The 20,347-nt window shown below is 37.9% G+C and overlaps 1 protein-coding gene and 1 long non-coding RNA gene across 4 annotated transcripts in view; both read right to left on the bottom strand.

The window, feature by feature from the left end:
• The window catches only part of SEC62 (SEC62 preprotein translocation factor), a 35,137-nt gene extending 27,284 nt beyond the window's left edge, over positions 1–7,853 (bottom strand). The window contains exon 1 of one of the 2 annotated variants that reach the window (XM_077160995.1): positions 7,627–7,853. In XM_077160995.1, the coding sequence (XP_077017110.1) occupies positions 7,627–7,662 (36 nt within the window). In that variant the 5' untranslated portion in view covers positions 7,663–7,853. Of the gene's footprint in view, positions 1–7,606 lie in introns of both variants that reach the window. The other variant, XM_077160996.1, reaches the window with a different exon arrangement.
• Positions 7,854–9,399: 1,546 nt separating this feature from the next.
• On the bottom strand, positions 9,400–13,522 carry LOC143682488 (uncharacterized). Of its 2 annotated transcripts, none has more exons than XR_013175158.1 (5): positions 13,395–13,522; positions 12,438–12,566; positions 12,302–12,336; positions 11,178–11,301; positions 9,400–9,571 (listed from the first exon to the last, which is right to left on the bottom strand). It is a non-coding gene; the product is annotated as an uncharacterized LOC143682488 (long non-coding RNA). The 2 variants fall into 2 exon arrangements; XR_013175159.1 differs by having other exon boundaries at positions 12,438–12,493.
• Between the last annotated feature and the right edge of the window lie 6,825 nt (positions 13,523–20,347).

Raw genomic sequence — 20,347 nt, 5'->3', positions numbered from 1 at the left:
AAGATCCTAAATGTGCTAAGTACTGATTTAAATATTTTTAAGACACGATTGCCGTCATTTAAGAACTTGCATTTTATCAAAACAAGAAAGATAAATCTGGATTCAGTTATGTTTAATGAAAATAACGAGCAATTTCAGTGTTAATTTTATCCTGAAAGAGTAATTTGTTAGATGAAGTGAACACTTAATGCCTTGGTTGAGTTACTTAACAGCCAGTTCTCACATTTCCCCCTTAGCATTTTTAATTTCTTCTACTTCCAGGAACCCAATTAACATTTAACAGTGTATAATTCATTATATATTCTGTTGCTTCCCCATTTATGGGATATTATTTGTGGCAATAAAAATCTAAAGTCCACACCATCCAACCCAAATGAAGGCTACTGTCTTCAGAAAAAATGTAGAAAGCAGGGGAACTAGTTAAAAGACTACTAGTTCAAGTAAGAAGTGATACACTAATGAACTAGGGTGTTAGGAACAGGATGAAAAATGTGGAAATTTCAAAGATGAAATGAAAAGGTCTCAATTATAAAGGATGAATGAAATGGGTGAAAAAAAGATGTTACATTTCTAATTTGATTGATTAAAAGGATTTTTTTTCATTAAGAGAAAGGAATGTGGGAGTAAGATGATATTGGAGGAAAAAGCAATCCTATCAACTTCAGGCATGACAATTCTACACTCATATTTATCCTCGATTAGACTATTTACTGACTATATGCATAAATATACTACTAATCTATTGATTGTTGATAGAGGTACCACATGTAAAATCTGATCAGATATTAGAATACATAAAAAACTGAAAGTGGGATTCTATGCCATACAATAGAGAATCCAACACAAAAGAATCCTTAAGATTTTAAAACCTGATTTTAACACTAACTTCAAACTCTTCACCACAACTCCAAGAGATTCAAGTAATCTATTTTTATTCCTTTACCCTCTTTGCTAAAGGTACTTCTAAGCACCAATGAACAGAAGAGACGCAGAAACTATGGATTTGGATAATCTCTTCCAATCAGATAAAGATTTATTTATTCACTGATACTTCCTTAAATTCCTTGTTCTTTCTTGAAATTCAAATCCTTAAGGAGTTCATATTTTCCTTTGTGAAATAGTAAGACATATTCATTGTATCACATATAATTAATATATAATTATCCATATTGTAGACACTTTTGGTGAAAATTACATAATTTGTGCATCTGCTGGGACTTTGGCATCAGAAAGAAAGATTGCTGTAGAGTAACAAGGGAACGCGGCCATGAGCAGCTGGCTATATAGAAAACTCTGCCATGGAGTCTGTACTCTCAGGGTTCCAGGAGGATATGAACTTCTTACCTTCTTCCTGTTTATATATTAGACCTCCCTTCTTTGTTCCCTTCTGATCTGAAGAGGTCTTCAGAATATTTTCATAACTCTTTTAAAAATCTTTTAAGAGGAAATGAAGGTCTTTTGAGAATAGCAGCACCCACTAATAAAAGGGAAACCAGTTAAATTAACCCTCAAATAAATGAAGTTAATCTTTTAGCTCAATGAATGAGCTCAATTATCTTAGGTAGAGGAAACTTAATAGAGCCAATAAGTTTTTTTTTTTTTTTTACATTCAGAATTTTTATTTCAAAACAAAGAACCACAATAACATTAGTAATAAAAAAATCCACTTGGAAATATTCACAACCTGGTCACCGAGAAACAGCAAAACTTCCACACTGAATTACTGTCAACTCACTGTTTCTGAGGGGCCAGGAATAGAGATGCAATTACAGGGAAGGCACCTCTCCCAACAAAGCCTTACTCTTGTGGGTCTACTCCAAAGACTCAATGACTAGAGGGAATGGTGAGAAATGAAAAGTAAAAAAACTCAGAGGCAGGAGAGTTTGGCTAACTGGGTTGGAATAGAAGCACCAAGGAGGGAAAGGGAGTCCAAGCAACATGAAAAACGGGAAGAGGTGTCATCAGGGTCCTAGTTCCACTTACTAAAAAGTGCTGAGGAACTAGATGATCGTGGAGGTGTCCATGACATTGTGGAAAGAGTAAATCCCTCCATCTCATCTAACCCTCTGAAACTCTCCAGGAGTTGTGAGTCTTCTGTTTGTTTCCTACCCCCTTAAAAAAGAATGCCTCCCTGCCCTTCAGGGGCCCCAGAAGGGCAGAGCAGAGCCAATAAATTTTGAAGCTGGACTGTCTTCCTTTGCACCCAAATACTAAGATTCTGGCTGCTGCAATTCACAATCCAAAATTATTTCTATAGAATCTTTAGTAACAAGACTCTTAAAAATACTATTTTGGGGTGGTGCGATGGTGTCTCAGTGGCAGAATTCTTGTCTGCCATCCCGGAGACCCAGGTTTGATTTCTGGTGCCTGCTCATGCAAAAAAAAAACAAAAAACAAAACCCACACCTACTTTTACTCTAGAATATATTAACACTCAACTATACAATGAAACAGAGGTTACCACGTCTAACTATGTATCACTTCAGCCAATATTTTCAAGCAGTTTTACAAAGATATACTCACATATCATACAATCCATCCAAAGTGTGAAATCAATGGTTTTTAGAATAACCACAGAGTTATATATTCATTAAGAAAGATTTCAGAGCATTTTCATTACACCAGTAAGAAAAACTCATAACCTTCTGCAATCACCACTTAACCTCTCTATCCTTCCCCAGCCTTACATAACCACTATCCTATTTGTCTTCACAGGTTTATTTATATTTATGTTTTATATAAATAGAATCATACAGTATGTAGTACTTTATATCTGGTTTCTTTCATTTAGCATGTTTTTAAAATCATTATTATTATTTAATTAGAGAAGTTCTATGTTTACAGAAAAATCATGTAAAAAATACAGTGTTCCCATATAATCCCCTATTGTTGACACTTCATATTAGTGTAGTACCCTGTCACAAGTGATGAAAAAATACTGAAATAGACTAGTAACTATAGTCCATAATTTACATGAGATATATTTTTTGAGCCAATATTTTAACCTAACCTTTTTGAGGAAAAATATTAGATCAAGAGTAAGAAAGTCATGGGCTTCAATCTATAGAATCACTGATTTAGAAGAACTTTTTAAAACTACCATACCCAATAGAAATAAGCTCTCAGTTGATTTGTTAAGAGTGAACTGAACAACAACAACAAAAAAACTTAGCTCACAAACTTTGAATCTGTATCTTCATACAAGAATAGTACAAATAAATATATTTATGAAAATGCAAATAGTAGGTTGACAATAGAATCTGAAAACTGGATAGGTTCTTAGATAAAGCAATCCCTTCATTTGCTCAGTATCACCCAACATGTAATAACAGTGTTACAAGAATCTCTATTACCTTCTGTAATAACCTCCTGCTTCACTTCTATTGCTTTCCCTTTTAATGGGTAAACTAGGTAAAACCTGAAGTTCTTCATTAAACTTCTGAGGGAAATTCTCAGACTTAAGGACTGGCTTCTTGGGTTCCTCTCTTCCTTAGAGGGTCCCAGACTCAGGCCTGTGTAGTATGGCTGTATAGTTTCAAACTTTCTCTTTTCTTCCCTTTCCTGAAATTAAGTATATAGGCTTTTATCATATATCAGAGTTTTGTTGACAGGGAGAAAGATGGGTACAACAAAAATAACTGAGATGAGATGCTTAACATCATTATGCATTAGGGAGATGCAAAACAAAACTACAATAAACTATTACTCACAATCAAGAATGGCTATTATTTTAAAAAATGGGTAATAAGGGTGAAAAGAAATAGGAACCCTCATGAAGTGTTGGTGGAATGTGAAATGGTGCAGTCTTTGTGGAAAACAGTGTGGTGGTAATTACTAAGAAAACATCATGTTGAGGGAAATAAACCAGAGACGAAAGGATAAATATTGTGTGATCTCAATTATATGAAAATAAAACAAAAGAGAATACAAATTCAGAGGCAAAAAGAAGATAACATGTCACCAGGGGTAGTGGTGGGGGGAGGGATTGGGGAGTCAATGCTTAATGGCTTCAGAGTTGCTGTTTGGGGTGTTGGAAAAGGTTTGGTAATGGATGGTGGTGACCGTAACACAAATTGTGAATTTAATTAACACAACTGAATTATATACTTGAAAGTGCTTAAAATGGGAAATGTTATGTTGTATATGTTACCACAATAAAAATTAAAAAAAAAAAAACTGAGATGGAAGTATAAAAGGCATTTAAATGTCCCAAAACTAACTGGATCTTTTACACATATGCAGAATACTATGACCCTCTTTACCTTGAGCAAGTCATGGCAAGTAACTTCCTTATGTTATACAAACCAATATAAAGACTTCAGGGTTCAAGTATTTCAGAACTTATTTGTACTCTGTCTATGGTGATGTGGAAAGGACACTGAAGAGGGAATTAGAAAACCTGTATAAATCTGGCTTCTTTCTTTCTTGATAAGTAACCCTGGCCAAGTCACATAAACACACTGTACCTAGTTTATCTGTGAAATGAGGTTGTTGGATTATACCAGTAAGTTTTATACATAATCAAAATACCTTTTGATCATTGTTCTAAAAGTAGCTTAAAAGATCATGGTGGGATTTGGGGATATTGATATGGGGAATTGAGGAGGTGAGGACAGGGCTTTGGGCTCAGCACTCATTTATAGACGGTGCATTCGTGAAAAAAGATTACAAACAAATCCCACTAGATTAGATATTTGAAGATTTTTTCAACTCTAATATTTCATGATACTAAATCAGAGTGCCTAGTGAACATTTTGTTAACCTATATACAGTTTCTGTAGGTACTTAGAAGTTACATAATTGCACTTCTTAAATAATTTAAAATTCTTTATTTTCAAAATTTTCATTACTTTGGATTAGAATTACTTTCATTTGAGAATCTCAATCATTAGAATTTTATAACATAATGTCAGTGAACATGTAGTTCACGTCTAGTTTTCAGTGACCAGTAGAGCGAGATGGAAATGTGACAAAACATTCCTCTTGTTCCCAACTTTGATGGAACATCATAATCAAAACTATCCTGCACTAGAATATGCAAATGAATTAACTATTTTTCTTTTTTAACCCTGAACTTGTTTAGGTCAAACATTCCCCACCCCCTCAATTCTAGGTCACAGAATCTATTAAACATAATCTTTTCTAAACATGAAACATCAAGTAACGACAGGAAATTGAGTTGATTTTTACAAACGTTTTTGCCTAAAAGTCTTACAACAGAATCTTTTCTGTCACGTAACAAACAATGAACTTTGTCATGACATTTTATCTTTCTGTCTAAAGTGATTGCCAATATTAGAGTTTCTGATTCTCTTGGGGGGGTAGCATCAAGAGGATTTTTATTGAACACTGTGGATTTTTATGAATTTGTTAGATGGTATAGAGGTAGAAGAGAAAGCTTCGTTTTTCTTAATTGTGTAAACATTATATAATAAATTTGAAAACACTTCTCATTACAACAATAATTAGTATTTACTTGTCTCATTGAACTCTTCTGATCTTCATAAACTTATAGGCATTATTTCTTCAAAACTACAATTGTGCATGTATGATTTTGTTTCTTTGCTTTTTCTCCTCTTTTTATGAATCCACTATTAAAAACAGAAAAATAAAAACTACTCCACAAGGTCTCCAATAAACGTGATTCTACATAGCTATGTAGAAAATGTCTAGAGGGGAAAATAAATGTCATATATATTTTCATTGATTTAGCATGGTGCCAAGCTTATTCTAAACAATCAAGTCCTCACACATTTAATCATATCCTCAAATATCAGGAAATAACAGCAAGTATTTTATGTACCACAAACTTCTACCAGTAACACAAACTATTTAGTAAGTACTTCTAATGCAAAATTAGACAAGTCACTTAAGTTTTAGACTGTTTATCCAATAATAATTAACAGTCATCAAGAACTAATGCCAAGTATTCTTCAGAGCTTTACATGTCGATGAGTTGGATGCAGAAATTGGGGTAAAAAAGTTAAGTAATTTGCTCAAAGTTATTCTGCTAATAATTAGTGGAGCTGGGGTACACACTGGTGTTGTCTGGCTAAAGTTTTAGCTCTCAGCCACTATCACTACAGTACAATACAACCTTTTAATCTACATTTCTTTTTAATATAAAAGATCCCAACTGAAATAAAAACCCCCAAAACTGAATTAGGATCACTTTTACAACAATACTGAAGAATGATTACAGCTGAAATTGTAAAACTATGAGTATTCAAGGGCATAAAATTGTACAGTATGTGTAAATACAACTAGTACAGTACATACAAATTTGACAATTCAATACAAATTCTAATAATATTGTATATACATGTCTGACCTATATCACTAAATATGGAAATACTAGGACTAGTATAACTTCCTCCTATACTAACCTTAAGCCTTGACTTTATGACCTGAGACAACTTGGAGAAATCTACTTTTTTCTGAATCCCTTCTATACTTTGTTGCAAACTGCTTATTTTTCCCAAATTCCAAATTTACTGGTCATTGACATCTTTCTTCTAGTACTTTAAAAGTTTTAACTGGACAATTTAAACTTGCACAGTTCAATCACCTGTGCTTTAGGCCAATAAATTAATATATAAACTTTAAAAATGTGGAAGAATAAGACATTAGAAAAAGTCATTCTAAGCAATTAAATAGGAAGGAACACAAAGGCAATGAACGTATCAAGCAATTTATGATTCGTATATTATCAACTTACAACATGCTACAAATTTGTACCATAGGAAGGCTTCTAAGGCTGAGATGACTAATAAACAACCTGAGTCTCAGATGTTTCATCTATTTAACCCTCTTGGTAAAGAACAATGACATGGGGGGGGGGGCTGTAGGGAGGAAATGCACAGATGACATCCATGTGGAATGAAGGAGGGATGTTATGTAGGTTATGAGAATGACACACTGGCTTTTATGAGAGGTTTCTGGGAGCCACCAGTTCGTTGCAGCAACAACGGGGTTGTGTTTATTTACAACCTGGAAGAAAGCCGGCAAGCCAGAAGTGTACTATTAAGTTAATAATATTAAGGAGAAAGGAGGGCAAAGGCAATTGAACATCTGGATAGTCAGATCGACGCCTGGGCCCCAGGAGCAGCTGACCAAGTCCAGAACACTCCCACTTCCTACGTTTCTTGTTCAATTTACGTACAGAGGACAGGTCAGTCCTCCGCCTTCTCCTACCCTAATTACCTGATCCTTAATTTCGGGCTACCTAAGGCAGGAGGATGGGGTGGAAGGGACGGGAGGCGCTTCAATGTCTGCGCTCCCAAGGGGGCTGACCTCCCAGCGCAGGCCCCAGCCAGCGCGGCCCCAGGAACCAGGGGGCCGGGCGAAGGTAGCCGCGCCTCCGCGGCCCTATAGCGAGCCCTGCGGTACCTCCTTCCTTCCCTCGCTGCCCTCCCACCACCTCGGTTTCGGTCTCCGCCGTCGCCAACATCACGGCCCCCCCACCCCCCGCCTCCCCTTACAACGACGCACCTAGAGCCTCAAGGCCTCGCGGCGGAATCCCACCCCGACCCGTCCTCATTATCGCTCGCCCTCCCAGGGGGCTTTCCCTGCCTCTTCCATTTGTGAACGCCCCGAAGCCCCCTACCCAGGGTTCGCCTTTGCTACCTGGACCCGCTTCTTGTGTCGCCTGCGTTCCGCCATGTTGGCCGCTACGCCCGGTCCCCTCTGACGTGGAACGAGGAGGGGGCGGTGTAAACCTCGCGAGAGCGCGCCGGGCGGCCCGTTATGTAAGTCGGGGCCGGCGCCCGCGGAGCAATAAGGCTGGGTTTTAGGCGCGTGTCGTGGTTCTCGGTGGTGGCCTTTTCTTTCCCCTTTCTTTCGGTTCCTGCTGTCGCAGTAACTGGAGAATCCCTGGAACGGGGGGTGCTGTGTGTATGCGCGCGCGGAGAGGGAGTCGAGAAGTGGATCAGAGAGCGAGTGTGTTGGAAGGAGTCCTTGGCTCTCCACCTGACTGACCGTCGGGATCACCTGGGAGGCTGCTAAATACAGATTCCCAGGCCCCACCCCTTCGGCGTTGGGGGTGGGGCCTTTCACGGAATAATTTACTGAGACCCACTAAATCCTGGGTGTTTTACCTATGGCAGCCTATATATTTTTTCAACGAGCCCCACCCCACTCCCCACTCCCCACTCCCCGCTCCCCACTCCGCAGTCCCCACATGTAAAAATTTTTCAAATCCCGTATTTCTCATCCCGATGAGAAAACCGAGACCCCTGAGAGGCGGTTATGAACTGACTTATCTCGGATCCCACAGCTGGGTAGTGGTGGCGCCAGGTCCTAGGACAATTCTCTTTTCCCCTACAAAGTACTAATAGTAGTACACAGCTCAGTTCATCTAAAACTAACTGGTCTCCATTCTGTTCCCCATTTTGCCTCTCAAAACTGAGCTGATCTATAAATAAAAACATTTTGCACTTAATAGCTATTGAATGCTTACTAGATGCAAAATGTTAGATGAAGGCTGTGATGGGAAATGAAAATCCTCCTCGGAAAAGCTATTGCCCTACAATCTTCCTTTCCTCCAAACTTCTGAAGAAGAATTTAAGTTACTGCACTATGGCCTCACTGCCGTTCACGGGTTAGCCTACAACAATTAGGTTTCTACCTCCACCATCAGCTGATAATTCTCTTGTCAAATCCAATGGTTTATTTTCAGTTAATATCTTATCTGAACTTTCAACAGCATTTGATAAGATTGACCATTCACTTCTTGACTTACTCTCCTTTGCTTTTTATGACATCAGGTCATTCCTTCTGATTTGGCTTTTTGACACCTTTCCCTTTACTCAGCTCTTAAATGTTCCTGCCCATCGTATTTCCTTGCTGTTTCTTCTCTCTAGGGAATTTTATTCATGTTCTTAGCTTGATTCCTAAAATATTACATAAATGTTTATTTCCAGCTGTGTGCTGGAAGGATATTTCCAATGGATGTCCAACTAAAAATCGTATTCCCCAGAAAACCTACCCATTTTCCTGTACTTTTAAACTCTGATAACTATATCATTGTTTACCCAGTTACTCATGATACAAACCTTACAGGAACCTCAAACATGACTGTCAGTCAGTCAGCAAATCCTCTTGATTCGACATTGAGGTGTTTGGAATTCTTCCCATCCTCATTCCTTGATTAAGCCTTTATCATTACATGCCTGAGATTATTACAAGAGCCTCATAATTCTTCTCCCCAACTCGTCCCTTCTCCACTCTCCAAACCAGATTCCACTTCCTTGTTTAAAAATCCTGGATGACTAGCCATTGTGTATCTCACCGTGAATGATGGGCAGTGTTTGCAAGTATAACCCGTGTCAATGTCCCCCATCCATTTAATATTTATATAAAAATAGCTCAAATCCTCTTCCAGTCCCTGTTTACATACCTGATGGTCATAGGGGGAAGTTTCTCCAGTGACTGCTTGTTCTGATAGATCCACTGAATTTGCAAACTCACTTATATAACTGTTAGAGTACCTCTTTCCCAAATAAGGAGCATTTTCCATCTTTCTTTCCTTTCCCAAAGCAAAACTGTTACAGTTGAGAGACTTGGCTGGAAGCTTTCAGGAAACAGGGGAGAATTATATTTATTCATTCACTAAACAAAGTTATTGAGGGTTTACCGCATGCCAGTCCCTGTTCGAGGAACTGGGGATATGCTATCAGACAAGAGGCAAAAATCCCTAACCTCAAGGAGCTTATATTTAGGGAAAATAGGATAGATTATGACATAGTAACCTTTAGGAGAAAAGCAAAGCAGGGTGAAGGAATCCTTGGGGGGGGTGAGAACGAGGGTTTAATTGTATATTAAGTGGTTGGAACAGGTCTTTTTTTAAAGAGATGTTGTAGGTTTACAGAAAAATCATACATAAAATTCAGAGTTCTCTTTTATCATTAACACCTAGGAACATTCACTCATTGTTGGTGGGAATGTAAAATGGTGCAAATGCTGTGAAGACAGTTTGGCAGTTCCTCAGGAAGTTAAGTATAGAATTAACATATGACATGGCAATCCCACTTCTAGATATATACCCAAAGAAAATGAAAATAGGGCCTCAAACAAACACTGGTACACCAATGTTTATAGGAGCACTATTCACTGTTGTGAAAAGGGAAACAACCCAAGTATCTATCAACTGATGAATGGATAAGCAAAATGTGGTAAATACATACAATGGAAAATTATTCAGCCATAAAAGGAATGAAATTCTGATGTATATGACAACATGGATGAACAATGAAGGTATGTTGAGTGAAATAAGCCAGACACAAAAGAACAAATATTGTATGACTTCATTGATATGAAATACTTTAGAATAAGCAAATTCATAGAGTCAGAATCTAGAATATAGGTTACTGAAGGGTGGGGTGGGAGCAGGGAATAACAATTTAATGCTTAAATTGTATAGGGTTTCTGTTTGGGTTGATAGTAAAGTTTTGGTAATGGATGATGGTGATGATAGCACAACATTGTAAACATCACTAACAGCACTGAATTTTGTATTTGAATGTCATTAAAGGGGGAAGTTTTAGATTGTATATATATTACTAGAATAAAATTTAAAATAAACATAGAACTCTACAAAATAAACAGTGAAACCTGATTGTAAGTGATGGACTATAATTAATAGTACAATTATAAAAATGTTCTTTCATGAATTGTAACAAATACTGCGATTGTGTTGAATCTGTAAAAATTGCTTTGCGTAGAATTGGCATTTTAACAATATTAGTCTTGGACTTGGGTGTTTACTAGGTGGTAAGAAGTGTTTGGATTTTGGATATGTTTTGAAGGTAGAGTCAGTGGGATTCTGGATAAGAGGAACCAATTAGAAAAAAGGCAACTCCACAATTTTTGGCTTAACCACTTGGATATATAAAATTGTCATTTACTAAAGTGGGGATGATAAGAGAGAAAGAGGTCAGTATGGGAGAATTAAGAATACGGCTTCTGGCATGTTAAATTTGAGAGGCCTAGCTGATATCCTAATGGCAATGTGGAATGCGTAGGTAAGTTTATGAGAAGTAAAAAGTTCAGGGGAGAGGTCCAGGTTGGAGATACAAATTTGGAAATCATCAGGATAAGAAGATGGCATTTAAGTCTAAGAATCTGAGGGATCACTTGGTACCCAGGACACTTGACAGTTTTCTGCATGCGTCTCTCACCTTTTTCTCTCAGTCTTCTGTGCTGGCATCTCCTCTTCTACCCCTCCTCCCAATGTTGGCGCTCCCCAGGGCTTCTCTGGATTCTCTTTATACACCTCAAGCTACAATATAGCAGAGTCCATAACTTAAATAAAGAGTATTAGGCATTGCCATCCAGGAATTTGCTGATCATCCCTGCAAGCCATCTTTCATGCCTTTTCCCACTGCCTCTGCCTACCTGTTTCCTTCCCTTCACTTTCTCCAAAACACTCCCCACCCTGCTGATGCTCTCCTCTTTGTCCTTGGGCTCTCTCACTTCTTTTCCTTGCGCTGCCCTAAAACTCAGAATTTATTTGCTTTATGGAGGAGAGCAGTTCAGCTCTTCACTCTTTACTAGATTTTTCAGGTCTCATTCCTGTTCTACTAAACAAAGTGTCCTCCAATCTGGGTTCTCCCTTTTGAGCATTGATGAATTGGTTAGGGCTTTGAAAATTCAGGTTTTCTGATGTACCAGCTGAGTAAATGGGAGGAATAGTATGGAAATGTATTTCCATTGACGTAAATTATACAAACTGGAAGGTGATATAGTTTTTGTTTCAAGTGATACTTTCCGTGCCTTTGGGAAGTCAGGAGGCCACTATGGCAACAGCTAAGTTTAGGGAATTATGAAGGCAGCTGGGATCTAGCTATCAGGAAGTTGTTGCCTGTAGTGCTGCAACTGCCTCTTAACTCCCAGGAATTCAGACACTGGAGCCTGGAACACTGCTATTGAAAAAAACCCTCTCTCGATGACCTTGCTTTCCTGAAGAGAAATAGCCAACAGTAGCAGCAGGAAATTGGTCTCCCCATCACTTTTGTCCTTCATATATCCTAGTCATGCATTTAATTAGATCTAGAAAGCTAGCCGCCAGGAATTGTAGAAATGAAAGTTTTAGCTTTCTAGCCTTTGCTAAGTCTTGTTTACACAGGCAATGTATTTATTTTCTTCCTTAGGGTAACTTTGTCTACACCTTTCTCCCTTTATCTTTTAACACTCTCATAAGGAATCATAAACTGTAGCACTGTGAGACCATACTTCATTCTGTCTGCCCTCCAACCACATCTCCTTCCCACCTGCAATTTAATACCCATATGCCTTTACTTACTGTTTCCTCTTCTCTTCCTTCTTCTTGCGGCTACCCTGAATAAACAGGAGGGAACCCTACATAAAATCTGGTTCAGATGTCAAGACTGATGACACAACATATACTCCAAAAATGTATGAAAAGGGTTATTACTTACACAGTGGATGCTGTCTGGGGAGAGCAGGGCAGGAGTCTTAAGCAGGTTCAAAGTAGCTTGAGAGAGTCAAGAAAGGAAACTGGCTTGGGTTTTCTATTGTGTTTAGGGCTGGGACCAGGGTGAGAGTTCCTGTGCATGAGCAAGGGTTTACAAGATTTGCATCGCCCACTGGTGCCAAAGGAGGGAGTACCTGGGCATTCTTATTAGCTTGTCCAGATGTTGGGGCCCAAGGGAAAGAGTGAAGGGTGAGCTCAAAAGCTGTCATCAAACATCAAAAAATGAAGTCAAGGAAGGTTACATGTTACCTAAAACTTAAAGGGTATGCCAGGTGGGAAAGGGAAGTGTAACCTTCCCCGAATTCTTCCCTCAGCAGACTCAGTTATTCTCTCTTCTGGGTCCCTATAACATTTTGTACAAAGTATCACTGCTATAATATATATAACATATTGTCATTATACTTGTATTTCTAACAATTGTGCAATTTTCAAAGACAGGTACTATGTCTTATTCTCCTGTTCTCAGTAGCTAATCCAGTGCTGGGCTCAGGGTAGATATTCCATGAATGGATTTTGACTGAGTGAATAATGAATGGTGAGGATGACGTGGTCTCTATCCTCTGGAACTTTAAGTGAGAGACATATACTTAAAACATAAGGCAGACAACTTTCAGCTAGAAAGCTTTCACTATAACCCAAGGCCTCTGTTATCTACATGGTTCTCTATAAAATTTTGAGGAAACCAAGTTAACATCATCTTCCCTAGAATTGGTAGAGAATGAATTTCTCTATGCTACAAAAGGGATTCTAGGAATCAATCCTTTTGCCGGGTTTCCTGTAAGTGCAAACTTCCTTAGGAATAGAGACGTATAAGAAGAATCTACCCTCACAAGCTACCTCCATCCCAGCAATTTGAGAGAAAAGACAGGGTTTGGCAAAGCTACATCCCCCCAATTCAAACCTTTTGAGCAAGGAACGACAGATCTCATATGTCATTAATAAACTGTGAACCTGTTTTCTGTGTAAACCCAACATCTATAAAACGGGAAGGGAGGGATGGCAAGGATAAAGAATAAAGGCTAAAGTGGCACAGAATACGTGGAACTGAAGTCACAAAGGCCAAGGAAACCAGGGCTTCTAGAACTAACATTCTTTCCTTCATATATTGGCTCAGATAATTTTCTGACATTTTTGTGCTCAAGTATAGGTCAATAATGTAGGTTTTCTGAAATGAGAAGAATAATAAACCAGTAAACCTTATGGATTGACTATTTTAACTATTAGATAGATGTCTAAATAATTTGGTGACTGCTGTGATCGTAGATCTATCCTTAAGTTAAAGCTGCTAGTATTCAATTATTTTTTTCCTTATATCTATAAATTCATATGTGAGATGTAAGATGCATTGCTTCCTGTAGTTCCATGATTATGTTTTGCCTTATTTATTATATTCTATGTATTGCTTCTAAGGTATGCGGGGGTTTTTGTTGTTGTTTGTTTTTTACTTCATTCAAGGTAGCATATGTCAGAACAAACAGCAAAAAGTATCAAGCTCCTCTCCGAAATTGTACCACCTAAAGAAGGGATTTTGAGTCTTTATTTTTCGTCTGCCAAATGGAAAAATTTCCTCATTCATTCACCTTCCACCAAAGAATTAATGATCTGAAGATCAGTGTTTTTAGTGCACAACTATCATAATAAAAGAGTTTTCAATAGAGGCCTGTTCAAATTGCTACAAGGGTAGACCAGGATTACTAAAGTATTTTCACATACAGTTGATATTTTGACTTTCAACTTTGGGTAATAAAATAAATCCTGAAAGCTTAGCATGTGCTTTTAAGAAATGCTTGAATAATCCTACACATGACTAATCAAGGAGTAGTTCACTTATGTAGTCTCATTGAAGAGTAAAGATATATCTTTTAGTTGATATGTATTTTCACTGTTTCCACAAAACAATGTTATGATGATTGAATTTTTCTTAGTCATGGTTTTTTAAACTAATTTTTTTAAACTTCTCATCTTGAAGTATTTTCAGATTAATGAGAAAGTTGAAAAAATAATTGTATCAGAAATTCCCACATATTCTTCACCCGGTTTCTACAAATGTTATCATTTTATTTTACCATTGTACAATGATCAAAACAGGAAATTAACATCAACACAATACTATTAATCTATAGAACTTGTTCAAGTTTTGTCAGTTGTCCTGCTAATGTTCTTTTTCTGCTCAATCTAAGATCACAACTTGCATTGAGTTTTATGTTTCCTTAATTTCCTTTAATCTGATACAGTTCCCCAGTTTTTCTGTTTTGTGACTTTGACTCTTTGAAGAGAACTGACTCACTATTTTGTAGAAAGTTGCTCAATTTGGGTTTGTCATCTGTTTCCTCATGATTAATTCAGTCTGTGCAGTTTGGGCAAGAATATCACAGAGATGAGGTTGTGCCCTCCTCACTGCATATTATCAGGAAGTACATGTAGTCAATGTGTCTTATGACTGGTGATGAAAACATTGAATACTTGGTTAAGGTGGTATCTGCCAGGTTTTACCACTTATAAAATTATTGTTTTTTCCTTTGAAATGAATATGTGTCTTTTGGGGGGAAAATTTGGAACTATGTAAATATTCTGTTTTGCATCATACTCTTGCTCACTGATTTTAGTATTTATTAATGATCCCTAATGAAATAATTATTAGTGTGGTATTTGCCAAACGATGGTTTTCTATGTCACTCATTTCTTATACATTTATTAATTGGAATCCTGCTGTAGGAAGAATTTATTTATTTATCACTTTATTTTTCCAAACATGCTCCCTTCCCCTTTTTATTTAGAAATAAATGAAATTTATCTATTTATTCAATTATTTATTTATATTAGTAACAACTGATGAATTAAAAAAAAATTCTGTGTGTCACAATTCATTACTAACATTATTCATTTTGCTCAGCTGTATTTTTAAGTTCTTTACCCTTTTTTGTCTTAAAGGAAAGTGGGCACGGAGTAAGTAGTGTTCATATGCTATTTACTGAAGTGCACTGATTATTGAGACTATCCTGACAACACCACATTTCTATTAGTTTGGCTTGATCTTCTAGGGACTGTCATTCAGGAATAGTTTTGGAATGAGAGTACACAAATGATGACTTCAAGATACTGCCCTCTCTACCCCATCCCACAAGAACTCCCTTTTTTCCCCAATAATCAAGCGTATGCTTTATTATTTCTTAACCGCAGAGTGATAGGAGTTCCATACATTCAATTTTTTTAAGATTTTTTTAATTAAGTAATTATTTTTTAAAACATAACAACATACAAACATTAACATTCTTACCATATGATCATTCCATTCTTGATATATAACCAATAACTCACAATATCATCACATAGTTGTATATTCATCATCACGATAATTTCTTAGAACATTTGCATCAATTCAGAAAAAGAAATAAAAAGAAAAAAGAAAAAAATTCATACATGCCATATCCCTTACCCCTCCCTTTCATTGATCACTAGCATTTCAATCTACTAAACTTATTTTAACATTTGAAGAACTCTTTATAAAAAAATGCATATATTTTTATTGACACATCTTCTTACACATACAGTCCATAAATGGTATGCTAATCAGTGGCTCACAATATCATCACATAGTTGTGTATTCATAACCATGATCAGTTTTTAAGGACATTTACATCACTCCAGAAAAAGAAAGAAAAAACTCATACATCCCATACCCCTTATCCATCCCTCTCATTGACCACTAATATTTCCATCTACTCAAATTATTTTACCCCTTATCCCCCCATTATTTATTTTATTTTTTATCCTTATTTTTTTTACTAATCTGTCCATACTCTGTATACAAGGGGCATCAGACACAGGATTTTCATAATCACACAGTCACATTGTAAAAGTCATATAGTTATATAGTTGTCTTCAAGAATCAAGGCTACTGGATCACAGCTCAATGTTTCAGGTATTTTTCCTCCAGCCACTCCAATACACCATAAACTAAAAAGGAATATCTATATAATGCCTAAGAATAACCTCCAGGATAACCTCTCGACTGTGTTTGTAATCTCTCAGCCACTGAAACTTCATTTTGTCTCATTTCTCTCTTTTCCCTTTGGTCAAGAAGGTTTTCTCAATCTCATGATGCCAGGTCCTAGCTCGTCCCCGGGAATGGTCTCACGTTGCTAGGGAGATTTACACCCCTAGGAGTCATGTCCCTGATAGGGGAGAGGGCAGTGAGTTCACCTGCCAAGTGGCTTACAGAGAGAGACCACATCTGAGCAACAAAAGAGGTTCTCTGGGGGTGACTGTTAGGCATAATTTTCAGTAGGCTTAGCCTATCCTTTGTAGTAATAAGTTGCATAGGGGCAAACCCCAAGATCAAAGGCTCAGCCTATTGATTTGGTTGTCCCCACTGCTTCTGAGAATATCAGAAATTCTCCAAATGGGGAGGTTTGATATTTCCTCCTTTCTCCCCAGTTCCCCACGGGGACTTGGCAAATACTTCCTTATTCCTGCCCTAATTACTCTGGGACATATCAGGGCATCACACTAACCTAAACAAACCAACAAATTCTCTGACCTTATTCAAGATTTCATGTACTTATGGTGTTCGACTAAACTGACCATACAAGTTAAATCATGTAAAGTGCTACCCAAAATATAAATTTTGCACCAAATAAACTTCTATCCCCTTGGTCTCACATAGAAGTTGAAAATTTAAAGTATGGACAATATCATCCTTTACCCTGTATTCTGATTTACCTTAGTCCTATCCAGATCGGCTTCCTTCATATCTCTAGTCAAAGTCTGATCACTTTTTCAACTTTTTAAATAGTTCCTGTATGGGTTACTGTTGACTTTCATAGCTGCAGAGCTCTAACTCTGAGTCTCAGATGTCACATAAATACGTGAAGTTTCTGGGAACAACTAGGTTATCTATAAACAGCTCAGTATCTCAGAATTTAGAAATAATTACAACTTCCAAATATATGTGACTGCTGTAAGAGCTTACAATCTAGGACTCTTTACAATAGGCCCCAACCTGATAACCCATGCGCTCGACTTCAGTTCACCAAGTTTTTATATTATAGTTAGTCCATATGAGTGAGGCATGATAATATTTGTCTTTTTGTTCCTGACATTTCATTCAACATATAGTCCTTAAGTTTCACTCACCTAGCTGCTTGCCTCACAACTTCATTCCGTCTTGTGGCCACTCAGTGGTCCATTGTATGTATACACCATAAAAAACTCCCTTTTGTGATGCCTGTGCAACAATGTTTTTGTATTTGTTTTTTCTAAATAGGAGCTCATGTGGTTTTGTGGCAAGGATGGAGGGAACATCTTGCCACTATGAATCTCTTTGCATATTGGATTTACAATGGCGCTGAACACCTTTTCAAGGAAAAGACTTTAGATTCTGTTAAGGCATACAGAACATGTCTGCTGTACTGGCATGGTCCTCATGGAGCCAGATTTTTGGAAGGAGCAAATATGGGACTTGAGAGCAATGCGAGCACCTGGTAAGGGAAGAAGGAGCCAGGTCTGGCAAGTCAGACCCAGAAAGACAGATCCAGAAGCACAGACTTCAGAGGGGATGGAGAATTCATACATAGTGTGGTAGCCTCAACACTGAACTCTGCTAGTTGCTGCCACTTGGCAAAAGTTGCTTAGTGTATTAATTAGAAGAGCTGTGAAATGAAATGTACTAACATTTTGGATTCAAACAACCTTGCTGTGGGATGCCGTACTCATACCTACAAGGACTATTCTCCTTATCACTTTGAAAGATTGAATTTTTGGACTTCTAGCATCAAGGACATTTCAATTCTAACTCCACCATCACAGCTGCATGGCTCTAGCTCAGTGACCCTGGATATAGATAGCATTAGGCATTGCTGAGTTCCCACTCTACCAGTACCCAGGAGACAATCATAGGCCCAGGAATGGTTTCAGTCCAGAGCAATCAGTTCAGTTTACCAGAATGGCAAATAATGACATGACTGATTCGTGGCACATATAAGATACCTGAGGGGGTCTAGGAAATGTGTGTAAATGAGGATACTGTTAAAAACTGAACCTATTAAATATAGTGGAGCAAGTAGAGGTGAGTACTATTGAGAATTATTTATTTTGAAATCAACACATATCCATATCTATAGTGCTTCATTTGTAACCATCATCTTGAGATAGTGAGATACCAGGTTTTTAATAGTAAAACAATAATTCATCTTAGCTTACTTGTTCTCCAGAATGCAAACTTTAGATTTTTTTCAACTTAGAAAGCAACCAGATCCTCATGAAACATTTTCTTTCTGTTTTAAATTAATAATAATGCCTCTTCTTTATTCAGGACTTTTCCTTCCACACAGCTCTAAATGTGCTAGTAGACTGTATTCAAGATCTGGGTGATAAACTTTAAAAAATTTATAAGGAGCCCAGAGGCAGTTGTGACTATTATGCAGCTGAGTGCCCATCTGCCAGAAAAATCTTGTGTGAGGGGAAGCTTGGGTGGTCATGTCTGAAAATCTCTGGGCCCTTACCCCAAGTCTTCTGGGAGTTTGGGAAATTCAATACGCAAAATTAAGAATCTGAGGGAACAAGTGTCCAAAGGAGTATGCTATTTGCCATTTTGTGGGCACACTGAGACCATCTTTCTGCCCTTCCAGATCCCCTCTCCACCCCTGCTCACCTGCTTTCTCATTCTGAGGCTTACCTGTTAGGACTGCATCAACGACTCCCTCACCCTCTGGTTTCTGGTTAGGTTCAGCCAATGGAGAGCCCTGGCAGGAAATTGGAGAGTGGGAGGAGAGGGCTAGTTATTTAGTCCCCTGGCTTGCCCCTGCTGGGTCACGATGATCTGGCTGAGTTCCTGGCTGGAGGTCACAACTTTTGCTAGGTGCTCCTCTCCACTCAGCTCTCTCAGCTGGCGTTCTGAAATGTCTCCTTCCCTGGGCTGTCTAGGCTCCAGCTGCTGCTTGTCTGGGGTTTCTCCACATACCCTCTACATACCTTTGCATGTTCCAGCAGTAAGCCCTCTTTCGTTTCCTTCAGGGAAGGGAGATGACGAGGGAGGGAAGGCTGATGTGAGGAGGAGCATAGGCAAAGAGCGCTCTAGTAAGATAATCAGGAGAAGCCAGTTGAAGTGCAGACACATTTCATTTCTCAGATTTAGAGAGATTCCCAGCCAAACCATCTGGCAATGTGCGCTCCAGGGACCTCCTGTCTCATGAGGCAATGCTGGATGCCTGTGCATAGGGCTGACTTGGGGAGGAAAATGCTCTGACATAGGTTCTCCCTTTCACCAGAGTTAGAAAATTTACAGGAAACTCAAGTAAACATTTTTGCTACTTCCTATAGAGGAAATGTTAAAAGTTAAAACTATACTGATACTATTTTTCCCCTAACAGACTAGGAAAGATAAAAGTTTTGATAAGCTGTTCTGGTGAGAGTGAAAGTTACCAGGTACTCACTGATATCACCAGCGTGTAAAGTGGTGCAACCTCTATGGAATGCAATTTTGCAATGTCTGTCAAAATTAAAATCGCCCAAGAATTTTCACCCAGAATTTCACTTCCAAGAATTTGTTCTGAAGGTATGCCTGTTAGTAGATATACCTACACTTGTATGAAATTGTGTGTGTGTGTATATATATATATATACTATGCTGCATTGTTTGTAAAACTGAAAAATTAGAAACAGCCTGCAAAACTACCAGCTGGGGACTGGTTAAATAAACCATCATAGATACAGACAATGGAATACCATGCAGTTTTTAAAAGGAATGAGAACACTCTATAGGTATAGATGTGAAAAAAATCTGTTAAAAAAAGCAAATATAGTATGTTACTGTTTGCGTAAAAAAGGAAGAAAAACTATATATACTTTTTTTAC

Source organism: Tamandua tetradactyla, chromosome 5 (assembly GCF_023851605.1).
Source record: "Tamandua tetradactyla isolate mTamTet1 chromosome 5, mTamTet1.pri, whole genome shotgun sequence".
Classification (NCBI taxonomy): Eukaryota; Metazoa; Chordata; class Mammalia; order Pilosa; family Myrmecophagidae; genus Tamandua; species Tamandua tetradactyla.
The sequence above is the reverse complement of the archived record's forward strand: the minus strand, read 5'-3'. Positions and strand labels throughout refer to the sequence as shown.